This window comes from Oncorhynchus gorbuscha, linkage group LG20 (genome assembly GCF_021184085.1).
Source record: "Oncorhynchus gorbuscha isolate QuinsamMale2020 ecotype Even-year linkage group LG20, OgorEven_v1.0, whole genome shotgun sequence".
NCBI classification, from domain to species: domain Eukaryota; kingdom Metazoa; phylum Chordata; class Actinopteri; order Salmoniformes; family Salmonidae; genus Oncorhynchus; species Oncorhynchus gorbuscha.
This window is the reverse complement of record NC_060192.1, coordinates 980,417-996,328: the sequence shown is the minus strand read 5'-3', so window position 1 is coordinate 996,328 and position 15,912 is coordinate 980,417. Positions and strand designations below refer to the sequence as shown.

General features: G+C 43.3%; 1 protein-coding gene across 1 annotated transcript in view; it reads right to left on the bottom strand.

Moving 5' to 3' along the window:
- Window positions 1-5,906: 5,906 nt before the first annotated feature.
- LOC124006819 (GTPase-activating Rap/Ran-GAP domain-like protein 3) overlaps window positions 5,907-15,912 on the bottom strand; it is a 159,970-nt gene continuing 149,964 nt past the window's right edge. Inside the window, 4 exon segments of the mRNA XM_046316997.1 lie at window positions 5,907-8,226; window positions 8,903-9,017; window positions 14,126-14,231; window positions 14,233-14,363. Of these exon segments, the coding sequence (XP_046172953.1) occupies window positions 8,058-8,226; window positions 8,903-9,017; window positions 14,126-14,231; window positions 14,233-14,363 (521 nt within the window). The 3' untranslated portion in view covers window positions 5,907-8,057.

Below are 15,912 nucleotides of genomic sequence, written 5' to 3'. Positions count from 1 at the left end.
TTGAGGGGAGGGCAGGCCCACAACAATGGCCAAAGTTAAATGGAGACAGTAGATATAGCTGGTCTGTCATAATATAAATGAGACAGTAGATCTAGCAGGTCTAGAATAATATATTCAACCTTATGTTCCCTGTACTCTATATATATATCTGTTTATTATACCTATTGATACAGGGCTCATTTGTGAAACTATTCTAACTGAACATTTTCTTTCACAGTGACACTGACTCCGAATGGGAGCCCCCATTGCCAAGGTGTCCATACCCCACTGAAGCTGGTTCATCCAGCCGGACACCTGTTGTCTCAGCGCTACTGGGGCATGGATCGCAAAAACATGTCCCCATTCCAACTGCAATAAAGGACTACAACAAGAGCATGGGAGGTGTGGACCTGTCAGATGCGCTGATAGGCTATTACAATGTTCTCAATAAGATGATGACATTGTACAAGACCTTCTATCATTTAATCGACATTGCTGTGGTGAATGCATTCATCCTACACAAAGAAATGCAAGGAAATGGCTAAGAGTTGTGGAAAGCCCATCTCACAGCTAGCCTTCAGAGAGCTGCTCATCAAGGAGCTTGCTGGCTACAGCACCACTGCACCACGTTCTGGCCCCTCTACCTCTGTCCCTTCTGCTCCTGCCACAAGTGGTGTTCCTCTGCCCAAATGTATTTCTGCAGGCATGGATGTGCCTCAGGGCCAAAAGGGCACAGCATGGAGGCATCGCTGTGTTCTTTGCTAAATGAAGTCCCCATCACCTGCACCACATGCTTGGTGACCTTCTGCGTTACAGCAGAAAGAGACTGCTATGGCACCTGGCATCAGCAGCACAATATTGTGTAGAGGACTGAGGGTCTTCCAAATATTGAAAGTGTTATTTTGTGAATGTATATATTTTTTTCATGTTTTTTCTCCATTTTTGGGGTGTATGTGTTAGAATACAATTTTGGTATTTTGTATATAGTTATTCCATTCAAAATGTATAACTTCACCAATTTGGCCACTTGGGTACATTTGGGCTACTTGTGTGGGACACCTGGGTGACTTCATGATAAATGTCATGTAGAACACTCATTTTGGAAGTTATCATTCTGAAACTTTGCACAAGTACTGTTTCCCTCTTATGTTTTTCACTGAAATTGTCCCCATCATCCTATCTGAATGTTTGTTTTGTCTTGTTCATTTTAAAGATGATGATATAACAATAAAAATGAAAAAACGTATGTTTTTTTCATTGTATTATCTAAACCAGATCTATTGTGTTATATTCTCCTACATTCAATTCACATTTACACAAACTTCAGAGTGTTTTATTTCAAATGAAAACAAGAATATGCATACCCTTGGTTCTTCTACAGGCAGATTTGGGTATGTCTTCAGGCAGAAATTGAAAAAAGTAGGGGGGTAAGAGGTTGTAAAACTATATTTCAAACACACTTGGTGTTCGCCAAAAGGCATGTGGGAGACTCCCCAAACATATGGAAGAAGGTACTCTGGTCAGATGACTAAAATTGAGCTTTTTGGCCATCAAGGGAAACACTGTCTGGCGCAAACCCAACACCTCTCATCACCCTGAGAACACCATCCCTGCAGTGAAGCATGGTGGTGGCAGCATCATGCTATGGGGATGTTTTTCATCAGCAGGGACTGGGAAACTGGTCAGAATTGAAGGAATGATGGATGGCGCTAAATACAGGGAAATACTTCAAGAGATTTGAGACTGGACGGAGGTTCACCTTCCAGCAGGACAATGACCCTAAGCATACTGCTAAAGAAACACTCGAGTGGTTTAAGGGTAAACATTTAAATGTCTTGGAATGGCCTGGCAAAGCCCAGACCTCGATCCAATTGAGAATCTGTGGTATGTCTTAAAGATTGCTGTAAACCAACGGAATCCATGCAACCTGAAGGAGCTGGGGAAGTTTTGCCTTGAAGAATGTGCGAAAATCCCAGTGGCTTTATGTGCCAAGCTTGTAGAGACATACCCCATGAGACTTGCAGCTGTAATTTCTGCATATGATGGCTCTACAAAGTATTGACATTGGGAGGGGGGGGGGTGAATAGTTATGCACGCTCAATTTTTCAGTTGTTTTGTTTTTCTTCTCGTTTGTTTCACAATAAAAAGTATTTTGCATCTTCAAAGGGGTAGGCATGTTGTGTAAGTCAAATGATACAAACCCCTCAAAAATCTATTTGAATTCCAGGGTGAAAAAATCCAAGGGAGGTGAAGACTTTCGCAAGCCACTGTAGTAAAATAAATGTCTTTGGCCTCATTACACAGAAAATGTAGACACAAGTTTAATTTGCAACAACAAAATATTCAAACCATTCTGAATATAATAATAATAATAACAATTTATTAATTTCTTGCGACTATCAATCCCGGATCCGGGAGCTTAATCATAGCCTCAAACAAATTAGCATAACGCAGCGGACATAAATACCCCTAGAAAATGTTCCGATTCATGAAAATCACAAATGAAATATATTGAGACACAGCTTAGCCTTTTGTTAATCAAACTGTCGTCTCAGATTTTCAAAATATGCTTTACAGCCAACGCTAGACAAGCATTTGTGTAACTTTATCATGGCATAATGCTATGCTAGGCTCTGCTGGCAGCAGGCAACATTTTCACGAAAATAAGAAAAGCAATCCAATTAAATAATTTACCTTTGAAGAACTTCGGACGCTTTCACTCAGGAGACTCCCAGTTAGATAGAAATTGTTTCTTTTTTCCAAAAATATTATTTTTTGTAGGCGAAATAGCTCCCGTTTGTTCCTCACATTTGGCTGAGAAATCGACCGGAAAATGCAGTCACTACAATGCCAATTTTTTCTCTCCAAATTAGCTCCATAATATCGACAGAAACATGGCAAATGTTGTTTGTTTCCTCTGGAAGCAAATAATCAATAATGTTGAACTTAAAAATAGCAAAAAGGTATTTACAATAATTGATTAATTCTTTCATGAACGACCACCCTGTGAAAACCAATATTTAAGATTTTAATTAATTTAAGTTAATAAATTAATTAATTTAAGATTGAAATGTGAAAACATTGCTCTTCTTGTGGAACATGGGTCATTAACTTGATCCTCAAACCCTGTGGGGATCTCATCAGTGGGGGTACAGTTAAATGTCATGATCCAGACCACTGGAGGCCAGAATTGGGAGGTGAGGGTGGGTCTCCAGGCAATTTTACCTGGGAACAGAGGTTGAAAAAAAGACCGAAGTGACAGATTGAGATTAGTGAGTGAGAATAAAACTGAAGCTATACAGTTTTGTTTGAGCAGCGAGGCCCTTTTCGTCATCATTCATCTTCCCACACACCATCCATCCTTCCTTCACCACTTCCTCTTCTGTCTCCATAAACTGGACGATGCGAGAGGAGATGTATCCATTCATTGTTTTCTAAAGGGTTTTACTGATCCCGGGTCACCACTTCATGACTACTGGCTCTGCTGTGAATACTACACCTCCACAAAGTGGACAAACACGTACATGATATCCTTCTATTCACAGAAACCTTCTCCGAGGCAAAATAAACTGGAACATAATCATGAATACACAATTAATTACAGCGGATCTCAGCTCACATTGAGTTAACTTTCCCAAATCTCAAGGTTCCATTCTCTTTCATGCTCTCTCCCAATTATAAGATTTGCCAATGCTAAATAATAGCAACACTAATAAATAAGAGGCATGTTTTTAAATTGCTTTTAGCTGAAGCTTATGTATGAATCATTCAAATCAGGGCTACAACTGGGGACAGGCCAAGAGAAAAGAGCCAGAGAGCTTTCTAGGTTGGTATATGAGTATGACATTGTTTGATAATAATTCAGAGGTTTTAAAGGATTACGGGAGAGGACAAAGTGTAAGGTAACATTTTTACAACAGTGGGCTAAATCAGGGTCACACATAAGGGTTCTTTGTAGTCTAAAACAAATCTACTTTGAAACAAAAATATACACCTCACAAATGGTTACGGGCTTAAAAGAAATACGACACCTGTCAGAGTTTCATCCCAATATTACACTTTATATAAATCACAGAAGACTGAAATATAACAAAACCATTTGACATAGAAACACCAGATTCTCTGCAAGTTTATATTAATCATGAAAAATATTAACATTCCACCCATGAGGCCACTAAAGGGGAAATCTGGCCATTTGACTCCAGGAAACAGCTACAATGTTGAAGCAGGTAGATCCTTACAGAGTGTGGTACATATCAGGTTTCCAGCTATTTCTTATATTACAGCGCCAAAAATAACTATTCCGTTATTAGGAAGACTACAAACAAAATGTTTTCAAATTTCATAAATATTTATTACATATCAATGAGCAGAATTTACTACTTTCACAGCAGTGGTCTACAGCACTTGTTCAAATAATTGAAACAATTTTTCAAATAATAATATTAATAATAATAATAGTTCAGTTTCATTTGAGGCCACATTTGAAACACACACATTTACAAGTTGTACTTGGCATTAAAAACGATGGCGATACATTATTTTTAAGACACTTGGTGTTTTGTTTTTCTTCTTCCGTTTTCATATCACAGAGAGGTTGAGCAACAGCCTAAACAGTTAATATTGATTTAGATACAAAAACCACTGTGAAAACATCAAGGAGTCGGGGCGATGTGAACGTAACAGGGCCAAAGGAAACAAAGGAGAGAAACAGGGAGAACGATCAAAGTGATAGAAGCTGTATTATAAACCTTCAAACCACCAAACATCCCACCCCCATTCACCTACACTCATGGTAAGAACCAGCATAATAAACAAGTACAATTCCATTGCAATAATAGTACTCCTATTTATTCCCTTTTTTCATCCCTCCAGTTTTGAGTAATAGTGTTGAAGGAGGCCACATTGAGACAGGCAATTACAGAGAGTAACAGAAGAGAATGAGAGAGGGAGAGAGATAAAAGGTAGCGGGGGGCTCGTGCAAGATCAGAAGAGGGGTGCCATGTCGCAAGCCGACCACCCAGAGGGCTCTCCACGTAGCCGAACGGATGCACAGCCATGTCGCAAGCCGACCACCCAGAGGGCTCTCCGCGTAGCCGAACGGATGCACAGCCATGTCGCAAGCCGACCACCCAGAGGGCTCTCCACGTAGCCGAACAGGATGCACAGCCATGTCGCAAGCCGACCACCCAGAGGGCTCTCCGCGTAGCCGAACGGATGCACAGCCATGTCGCAAGCCGACCACCCAGAGGGCTCTCCGCGTAGCCGAACGGATGCACAGCCATGTCGCAAGCCGACCACCCAGAGGGCTCTCCGCGTAGCCGAACGGATGCACATGCTTTAGCCAATAACTTTCCCTTCTCAGCAATATCACCTTGACCTGTAGAGTAATAATAACAACATGGCCAAAATGGTACTTTAGCCAATGTCTCATCCCTAACACTACTCAGGATGATGCAGCATAAGACACTGCCAAGACAATATCCTCCGGTATGTCAGGGTCTGAACCTGGTCTTCCATGGGAGAAAGCAAAGTCCAAAACATTAGCCCGTTACCCCAATAGGAAATTCCCTCTAGGGCCGAGAGTGACATTGATTTTGAAGTCACAGGCAGGGCTACCTCATCACGAGACCGTGAGACTGACTCAAGTACGCTACATAGTGTTGACCCTACATTTCCCCATGGTTCTCTAGATATGAGTCACTTGAGTGGGTTGAGTCACAGACGTGATCTTCCTGTCCGGTTTTGTACCCCCTCGGGCTCTGCGGTGGAGATCTTCGACGTGCTACCTTGTCCCGAACCTGCTGTTTTCGACTCTCTCTCTCTCTACTGCACCTACAGTCTCGACCCCCGAATGCTTGGCTATGAAAAGCCAACTGACATTTACTCCTGAGGTACTGACCTGTTGCACCCACTACAACCACTGATTATTATTTGATCTTGCTGGTCATCTATGAACCTTTGAACATCTTGAAAAACAATCTGGCCTTAAATTTCCATGTACTCTTATAATCTCCACCTGGCACAGCCAGAAGAGGACTGGCCACTCCTCAGAGTTCCTCTCTAGGCTTCTTCATAGGTTCCTGCTTTTCTAGGGAGTTTTTCCTAGCCATCGTGATTCTAGATCTGCATTGCTTGCTGTTTGGGGTTTTAGGCTGGGTTTCTGTATAAGCACTTTATGACATCTGCTGATGTAAAAAGGGCTTTATAAATACATTTGATTGGTTGATTGATGTCTGACCGCTGACCCGTGTACTGATAGGCTGATATCACCCTAATCATTGGGCTTGGTTACTATATCTCTGGTACCAGAGGAGGTTAAGTGTTATGGCTTCCTCTGTGCTGTTTCAGGCGACTCGCTCTGCATCATAACTCTTGTGTTTCATGTAATGTTCCATTGCACTTGGTGAGTTATGCCTTGCTCCTAGTGAACAGCTGGAGAGGAGATCATTCCTTCTACCAAATAGATCCTATAAGGACTCTGAGGTAGGCTACAGTACCTACCATCTGTCTGGTCTCTCATCCACTGCCTGCATCCCAAATAGCGGCCTCTTCCCTATATAGTGCACTGTACTCTTACCCAGAGCTCTACGGGCCTTGGTTAAATTAGTGCACTAAATAGGGAATCGGGTGCTATTTGGGATGTACCCTATGACTGACTACGTTACCTCATTACATCACTCCTAAATGGAAGTAGTTGGCCACTTGATCAATTCTCCAACCCAACTAACAAGTGAACAACTGGTGGCTAAGAGTCTGCATACCACGATAAAGCACATAAGCTGAGGGCGTCCTGTTGGCAGCCGACGCCACTAGTGGCCCAACACTGGACAGACTGTAAAGGCGATGCGCTAACAGGCCAATTGGCCCCTGACTAAACTGTGTTGGGCCACAGTAAACTAACTGTCTGGGAAGGTTGCGACCTGTGTATAGGAGAGTATATTCTGTGAATGGATTCTCAGGGAAAGCCAGAGACAGGACAGTAGGTGCTTTTAGAGGCCCTAGAGGTGTGGGTGTGTTTGACTATATGCGTATTAAAACCTAGCTCACAGAGTCACTGTGGGTGTTATCTACAGAGGGATACATGATTATGACTGCTACTGTCAGAGACCAGCCAATTAGAGGAGAGGTGACTGGTGGCTGATGGGAGTTGTAGTTTAGTGGAGGATGTGGCACTTGTGGGAAACTCTGCCTCTAGTCCAGTCCTGTATACCTGCACACAGAGTTGGGAAGGAACAAGACTGACAGACATGGAGAGCATAAAACATCGTACATTTACTAAATATGAGAGAGGTGACTGGTGGCTGATGGGAGTTGTAGTTTAGTGGAGGATGTGGTATGTGTCCTGTATACAGACATGGAGAGCATAAAACATCGTACATTTACTAAATATGAGAGGTGACTGGTGGCTGATGGGAGTTGTAGTTTAGTGGAGGATGTGGTATGTGTCCTGTATACAGACATGGAGAGCATAAAACATCGTACATTTACTAAATATGTGAATAAAATGTCTATTATAATGTATCTATAAAGGTATTCATGTCTGTTAATGTGTATGCATCTTAATGTATAAATAGATGTACACATAAATATGCATATATTATACTATATTTGAAAGTGTAATTGGAAATAATCACAGATTATACAATAAAAGGTAAGCCACTTCGCGAGGGTGCTGTTTCCAAACATTTTTGTTGTTGTGCCTTGGTGTGTAGATTTACATTCAGTTTTCGTTTATAGATGAAACCTTTCGCCGCATAATGACACCTGTACTCTGAACAATCCACCTCAAATGACCTCGTTTTCTTTGGGGTACTCGCTGCAGTGCAACACACAGACACACATACTGACTGCGGGGACCGACTGCTTATGAAACACGCACACACAACTTTACACAATTACTCCTCCTTTACCCACCATGAGTGGTTAAGGAGGAGGATGAAGGATGAGGATGAAGGATGAGGATGAAGACCCAGACAAAGGAGATAACAAAACACACAACCCAACCAAAACAAAATGACCGAAGGAGGAGAAAAGAGAGGGGGGATGAGGGGGAGAAGTGCATGATGGGATTGTCTTCACTTTAGGTCCAGGACATCATCATCGAAGGATGTGGAGAGATTGAAGGCGCTGGCCAATGGCGGGCTCTCCTCTGGAAGCACTGCTTTCTCTTGCGCCGCATCGTCCGAGCTAAATGAGCAGTGCCGTTGGACGTCTGAGTCCGCGTTGCCCGACTTTGAGCCCATCCTGATTGGACACAGAGCACGCCCATCGGTTTGAATCATTACTTGATAACATTTTACACTCATATCACTTGAAATAACCCCATGAGACTAGAATTTTTACGCAAATCTTCCGTTCACATAAATGAGAAACTTCCTAGTTATGAGTGCTTTTTTAGCAAATATGCCTCTAAAAAATATATACACTGAACAAAAAAAACGCAACATGTAAAGTGTTTCAAGAGGTGAAATAAAAGATCCCAGAAATGTTCCATATGCACAAAAAGCTTATTTCTCAAATTTTGTGCACACATTTCTTTTACATACCTCTTATTGAGCCATTCTCCTTTGCTGAGTTAATCCATCAAGGCATATCAAGAAGCTGGTTAAACAGCATGATTAAACATGCAGGACGGCCACTCCTAGGCAGAGTAGCAACAGTGCTGAACTTTCTCCATTTATAGACAATTTGTCTTACTGTGGACTGGCTTTAAGACATATTTTTGTAACCTTTTCCAGGTTTAATGAAGTCAACAATTCTTAAATCAAGACATCAGGAAAAGCTTCTTGTGAATAGCGAACTCGCATTGTGTGAGTGTTTTTATAGGGCAGGGCAGCTGTAACCAATATTTCCAATCTGTCTCATTGATTGGACTCCGGGTTAGCGGACTCCTGACTCCAATTAGCTTTGGGTCACTCACCTGTCACTGCTAGTGGAGGTCAGTGCTCGTGCCTTTGGCTCTTCCTCAGTGGTCTTCTTGCTCATCTTCCTCTGTTTGACAGTGCCGGACTTACCGCCCGGCTCCTCGGTTAGGCCTGAGACACAGAAGACCATTCAGTATGAACATAACCAGAACTGCTCCGTAAGAGCACTTCTGGTTACTAGGCTACCCTGCCTAGTGGTTAGAGTGTTGGACTAGTAACCGAAAGGTTGCAAGTTCAAATCCCCGAGCTGACAAGGTACAAATCTGTCGTTCTGCCCCTGAACAGGCAGTTAACCCACTGTTCATTGGCCGTCATTGAAAATAAGAATTTGTTCTTAACTGACTTGCCTGGTTAAGTAAAGGTAAGAAATAAAAAAAAAGAACCGACCATAACACAGACATTCACTAAACCACTTCGAAGGAGTATATAGCATTCCAACCACTGTGGTTCCACTTCGAAGGAGTATATAGCATTCCAATCACTGTGGTTCCACTTCGAAGGAGTATATAGCATTCCAATCACTGTGGTTCCACTTCGAAGGAGTATATAGCATTCCAATCACTGTGGTTCCACTTCGAAGAGTATATAGCATTCCAATCACTGTGGTTCCACTTCGAAGGAGTATATAGTATTCCAATCACTGTGGTTCCACTTCGAAGGAGTATATAGTATTCCAATCACCGTGGTTCCACTTCGAAGGAGTATATAGTATTCCAATCACTGTGGTTCCACTTCGAAGGAGTATATAGCATTCCAATCACTGTGGTTCCACTTCGAAGGAGTATATAGTATTCCAATCACTGTGGTTCCACTTCGAAGGAGTATATAGCATTCCAATCACTGTGGTTCCACTTCGAAGGAGTATATAGCATTCCAACCACTGTGGTTCCACTTCGAAGGAGTATATAGTATTCCAATCACTGTGGTTCCACTTCGAAGGAGTATATAGTATTCCAATCACTGTGGTTCCACTTCGAAGGAGTATATAGCATTCCAATCACTGTGGTTCCACTTCGAAGGAGTATATAGTATTCCAATCACTGTGGTTCCACTTCGAAGGAGTATATAGCATTCCAACCACTGTGGTTCCACTTCGAAGGAGTATATAGTATTCCAATCACTGTGGTTCCACTTCGAAGGAGTATATAGCATTCCAACCACTGTGGTTCCACTTCGAAGGAGTATATAGTATTCCAATCACTGTGGTTCCACTTCGAAGGAGTATATAGCATTCCAATCACTGTGGTTCCACTGCTGAGATGGTTCCAGTGGGTTAGAACAGGTTATGGTGCTGGCAACACCAGGGTTGAAGGTTTAATTCCCGTGAGGGAATCATATACTAAATACAATGAATGGACAAAACATTAACTTTCCATGACTGAACAGGTGAATCCAGGTAAAAGCTATGACATCAAAAAACTGTACCATCTTATGTTTCACGGAATCATGGCTGAATGATGACATGGATATTCAGCGAGCAGGATATACGCTGCATAGAACAGCACACTCCGGTAAGACGAGGGGTGCAGTCTGTGCATATTTGTAAACAGCAGCTGGTGCACGAAATCTAAGGAAGTCTCTAGATTTTGCTCACCTGAAGTAGAGTATCTTATGATAAACTGTAGACCACACTAAGAGTTCTCATCTATACTTTCTGTGTCTGTTTATTTACTACCACAGACGGACGCTGGCACTAAGACTGGACTCAGTCAGCTGGATAAGGAAATAAGCAAACAGGCAATCACTCACCCAGAGGCGGCGCTCCTAGTGGTCGGATACTTTAATGCAGGGAAACTTAAATCAGTTCTACCAAATTTCCATCAACATGTTAAACGGGCAACCAGATGGAAAAAACATTCTAGATCAACTGTACTCCACACACAGAGATGCGTACAAAGCTCTCCCTCCATTTGGTAAATCTGACCACAATTCTATCTTCCTGATTCCTGCTTACAAGCAAAAAAGTAAAGCAGAAAGCACCAGTGACTCAGTTTATAAAAAAGTGGTCAGATGAAGCAGATGCTAAACTACAGGACTGCTTTGCTATCACAGACTGGAACATGTTCCCAGGATTCTTCCAATGGCATTGAGGAATACACCACATCAGTCACTGGCTTTATCAATAAGTGCATCGAGGACATTGTCCCTACAGTAACTGTACGTACATACCCCAACCAGAAGCTATGGATTACAGGCAACATTCGCACTGAGCTAGAGGGTAGAGCTGCCGCTTTCAAGGTGCGGGACTCTAACCCGGAAGCTTATAAGAAATCCTGCTATGCCCTCTGACGAACCATCAAACAGGCAAAGCACCAATACAGGACTAAGATTGAATCATACTACACCGGCTCCGACGCTCGTCTTATGTGGCAGGGCTCACAAACTATTACAGACTATAAAGGGAAGCACAGCCGCGAGCTCCCAGTGACATAAGCCTACCAGATGAGCTAAATCACTTCTATGCTCGCTTCGAGGCAAGCAACACTGAGGCATGCATGAGAGCATCAGCTGTTCCGGACAACTGTGTGATCACGCTCTCCGTAGCCGATGTGAGTAAGACCTTTAAACAGGTCAACATTCACAAGGCTGCAGGGCCAGACGGATTACCAGGACGTGTGCTCCGGGCATGTGCTGACCAACTGACAGGTGTCTTCTCTGACATTTTCAACATGTCCATGATTGAGTATGTAATACCAACATGCTTCAAGCAGACCACAGTAGTCCCTTTGCCCAACAACAACAAAGCAACCTGCCTAAATGACTACAGACCCGTAGCACTCACGTCCGTAGCCATGAAGTGCTTTGAAAGGCTGGTAATGGCTCACATCAACACAATATTCCCAGAAACCCTAGACCCACTCCAATTTTCATATCGCCCAAACAGAACCATAGATGATGCAATCTCTATTGCACTCCACATTGCCCTTTTCCAACTGGACAAAAGGAACACCTACATGAGAATGCTATTCATTGACTACAGCGCAGCGTTCAACACCATAGTGCCCTCAAAGCTCATCACTAAGCTAAGGACCCTGGGACTAAACACCTCCCTCTGCAACTGGATCCTGGACTTCCTGACAGGCCTCCCCCAGTGAGGGTAGGTGGTGAGGGTAGGTAGCAACACATCTGCCACGCTGATCCTCAACACTGGAGCCCCTCGGTGCTCACTCCCCTCCTGTACTCCCTGTTCGCCCACAACTGCGTGACACAAAAGTGGTAGGCCTGATCATCCTCAACACTGGAGCCCCTCAGGGGTGCGTGCAAAGACCCCTCCTGTACTCCCTGTTCACCCACGACTGCGTGGCCAGTTACGACTACAACAACATCATTAATTTTGCAAGATGACACAACAGTGGTAGGCCTGATCACCGACAACGACGAGACAGCCTATAGGGAGGAGGTCAGAACCTGGCCAGGTGTTGCCCTAATAACAACCTATCCCTCAATGTAAACAAGGCTTAGGAGATGATTGTGGACTACAGGAAAAGGAGGACCGAGCACGCCCCCATTCTCATCGACGGGGCTTTAGTGGAGCAGGTTGAGAGCTTCAAGTTCCTTGGTGTGCACAATACCCAACAAACTAGAATGGTCCAAACACACCAAGACAGTCATAAAGAGGGCACGACAAATTCTATTCACCCTCAGGAAACTAAAAAGATTTGACATGGGTCCTCAGATTCTCAAAAGGTTCTACAGCTGCAACATCGAGAGCATCCTGACTGGTTGCAACACTGCCTGGTACGGCAACTGCTCGACCTCTGACCGCAAGGCACTACAGAGGGAAGTGCGTACGGCCCAGTACATCACTGGGGCTATGCTGCCTGCCATCCAAGACGTCTATACCAGGCCATGTCAGAGGAAGGCCCAAAAAATTGTCAAAGACTCCACCCACACCAGTCATAGACTGTTCTCTCTACTACCGCATGGCAAGCGGTACCGGAGCACCATGTCTTGGAACAGGTAATCAGATGATTTGCACTGTCCCCCCCCCAAACCCCTATTTTACGCTGCTGCTACTCTTTGTTTATCATATATGCATAGTCACTTTAACTATACATTCATGTACATACTACCTCAATTAGCCCGACTAACCGTTGTCCCAGCACATAGAGTAGCTGGACTATCTGCATTATGTCCCGCCACCCACCACTAGCCCACCCCTCTTTTACGCTGCTGCTACTCTCTGTTCATCATATATTCATAGTCACTTTAACCATATCTACATGTACATACTACCTCAATTAGCCCGAATAACCGGTGCCTGTATATCGCCTCGCTACTGTTATTATTCACTGTCTTTTTACTGTTTATTTTCTATTTCATTACTTATCATCTATTGTTCACCTAATATGTTTTACTTAAAAATTGCACTGTTGGTTGGTAAGTAAGCATTTCACTGTAAGGTTGTATTTGGTGACAAATGAACTTTGATTGGATTCCTTATTGATGTCACCTGTGAAATCCAATTCAATCACTGTAGATGAAGGGGAGGAGACACGTTAAAGAAGGATTTCTAAGCCTTGAGACAATTGAGACATGGATTGTGTGTGTGTGCAGTTCAGAGGGTGAATGGGGCAAGAGAAAATATTGAAGTGCCTTTGAGCAGGGTATGATAGCAGGTGCACCGCTCAACAGTTTACCGTGTGTATTCAGAACGGTCCACCACCCAAAGGACGTCCAGCTACCTTGACACAACTGTGGGAAGCATTGGAGTCAACATGTGCCAGCATCCCTGAGGAACGCTTTCAACACCTTGTAGAGTCCATGCGCTGACTAATTCAGGCTGTTCTGTGGGCAAGTGGGGAGGGTGAAACTAAATATTAGGAAGGTGGCCTTAATGTTTTTTTACACTCAGCGTAAACTGTATATCTCATTGTCACCTGTAGGTGTATTAGATAACAAGTTGATCAATAATATAATAATAATAATATATGCCATTTAGCAGACGCTTTTATCCAAAGCTACTTACAGTCATGTGTGCATACATTCTACGTATGGGTGGTGCCGGGGATCGAACCCACTACCCTGGCGTTACAAGCGCCATGCTCTACCAACTGAGCTACAGAAGGACCACAGGTAAAAGGCTGCTCTACCAACTCAAATAGCTAAATGACCACGAACACTGATGGGAAAGAGGGGGTGACTCATATTATTCAGTCCACTAAACCTTCTGAATGCCCTGTCAGGTGTGTATGTTTATTCCAGTCTTGGTGTCTCACCGAGCAGCTCTTTGCGGGTGCGGCTGGCAATCTCTTTGATCTCCATGCGGGACAGTGACAGGGTGTGTGAAGCCCCCTGCATGAGGGGCCCCCGCGGGGGCCACACACATGCTAGGGACCTGTGCTGTCAAGCCCGTCACCACCTTGTTGACCAGCGGGGACTTGAGGGGCCTCTCGATGCTGCGGCCCACCAGGTTACTCAGGGGGATCTTGAAGATATGCTTACACTGTGCCTCACCTGGGAGAGAGAGACGGGATAGGGGGGGGGGGGGCATGAAACGGACAACAAGAATAGAATGGGGGAAAGAGCGAGACAGGGGCGATAGAGAGAAGGGTAGAGGAAGAACAGGTGGCAGTGATCAAATAAGAGGAACAGAGAGAGGGGGAGACAAGAAGCAAGAGGCACAGGGAGGGTGAGGATGGACGGAGAGATGCAGAGTGAGGTATTGCAGTAAGAGAGAGACACATCATTTAAACACCTGGCAACTTCGGGCAATGAATAAATGGAGACATGCTTAGACTGGTTCGTTTACCACGCACATGCACACACACATTAGAAGAACACGTCAACATGAAAAACATGATCATGTCAAAATGAAGCCTCATGTATCTAAACAGATTAATAACACTATATTCAGTGGCACAGTGTGTGATCTCATTATGATTTCAGCATCATCGCCATATCAACACTCTTGTAATATAATATGACCACTAAATTACAGCCATTTACAGCTATATATTATTTATTCATCATTTGGAATAAATAATTAAACTGTTTAAGTCAAATTAATTGAATGCTTAAACATCTTCATAACAGCACTGCATTCCGCCTCTAGTCTGCTGTACTCCAGTCAGAGATACAACAGGGATGGGTTCATTAGGCACCACATTTACAGACTGAATCCAGGATGGACAGCTAAGAACTATAGTTATTTGATTTCCGTTGCAACATGTTTTGTTACGTTTAGTCCTAATGAACATAACCCCAGCTGTATTGTTTTGCAATGACTAATGTAACCACCAGGTGGAAGTGAAGGGTCATATTCCAGTGCAGCGTTCCTCTTGAGCAGGACAGGATGGCAATACACAGGCAGCTATGTGACTGTCTGAATCAATGGGAGGCTGCACTGCACCAAACAGACTGCCGTTCTGAAATGTCACAGGGTCAGAAGTGAAGAAAGCAGCATTCTGGGAGACGGGGACACTTATATTATCATTACAGTAGGTCCTGTGTAGCTCAGTTGGTAGAGCATGGCGCTTGTAACGCCAGGGTAGTGGGTTTGATCCCCGGGACCACCCATACGTAGAATGTATGCACGCATGACTGTAAGTCGCTTTGGATAAAAGCGTCTGCTAAATGGCATATATTATTACAGGTTCACCGACTCACTGTCACCGTTTTACAGGCACTTCTCTCCAGGAATAATACCAGACGCACGGAAGTGTTAATAATAAACTAAATAGATTTGAAATAATTAATATAATATATAATAATATAATAATAAATAATTATATCAAAACAAGCATGCGACCATAATCACATGGATCTATATATCCCACATTTGTTTCTGCTCCAGGGTAAAAAAACAAACAAAGATGAGATTTAAATCAAATGTTGTACTGACAATATTGAATATTTGAATTGTTATGCTTCTAACCGGCCAATCAGAATTGGATATGATTCCATGATTTAACATGGTTCAGGATTGGTCGAAAACAACCAGATGTAGTTTGACAGTCCAATCAACACAGTCTCAGCATCCTGTATTCACGTCTTACCTGATGTC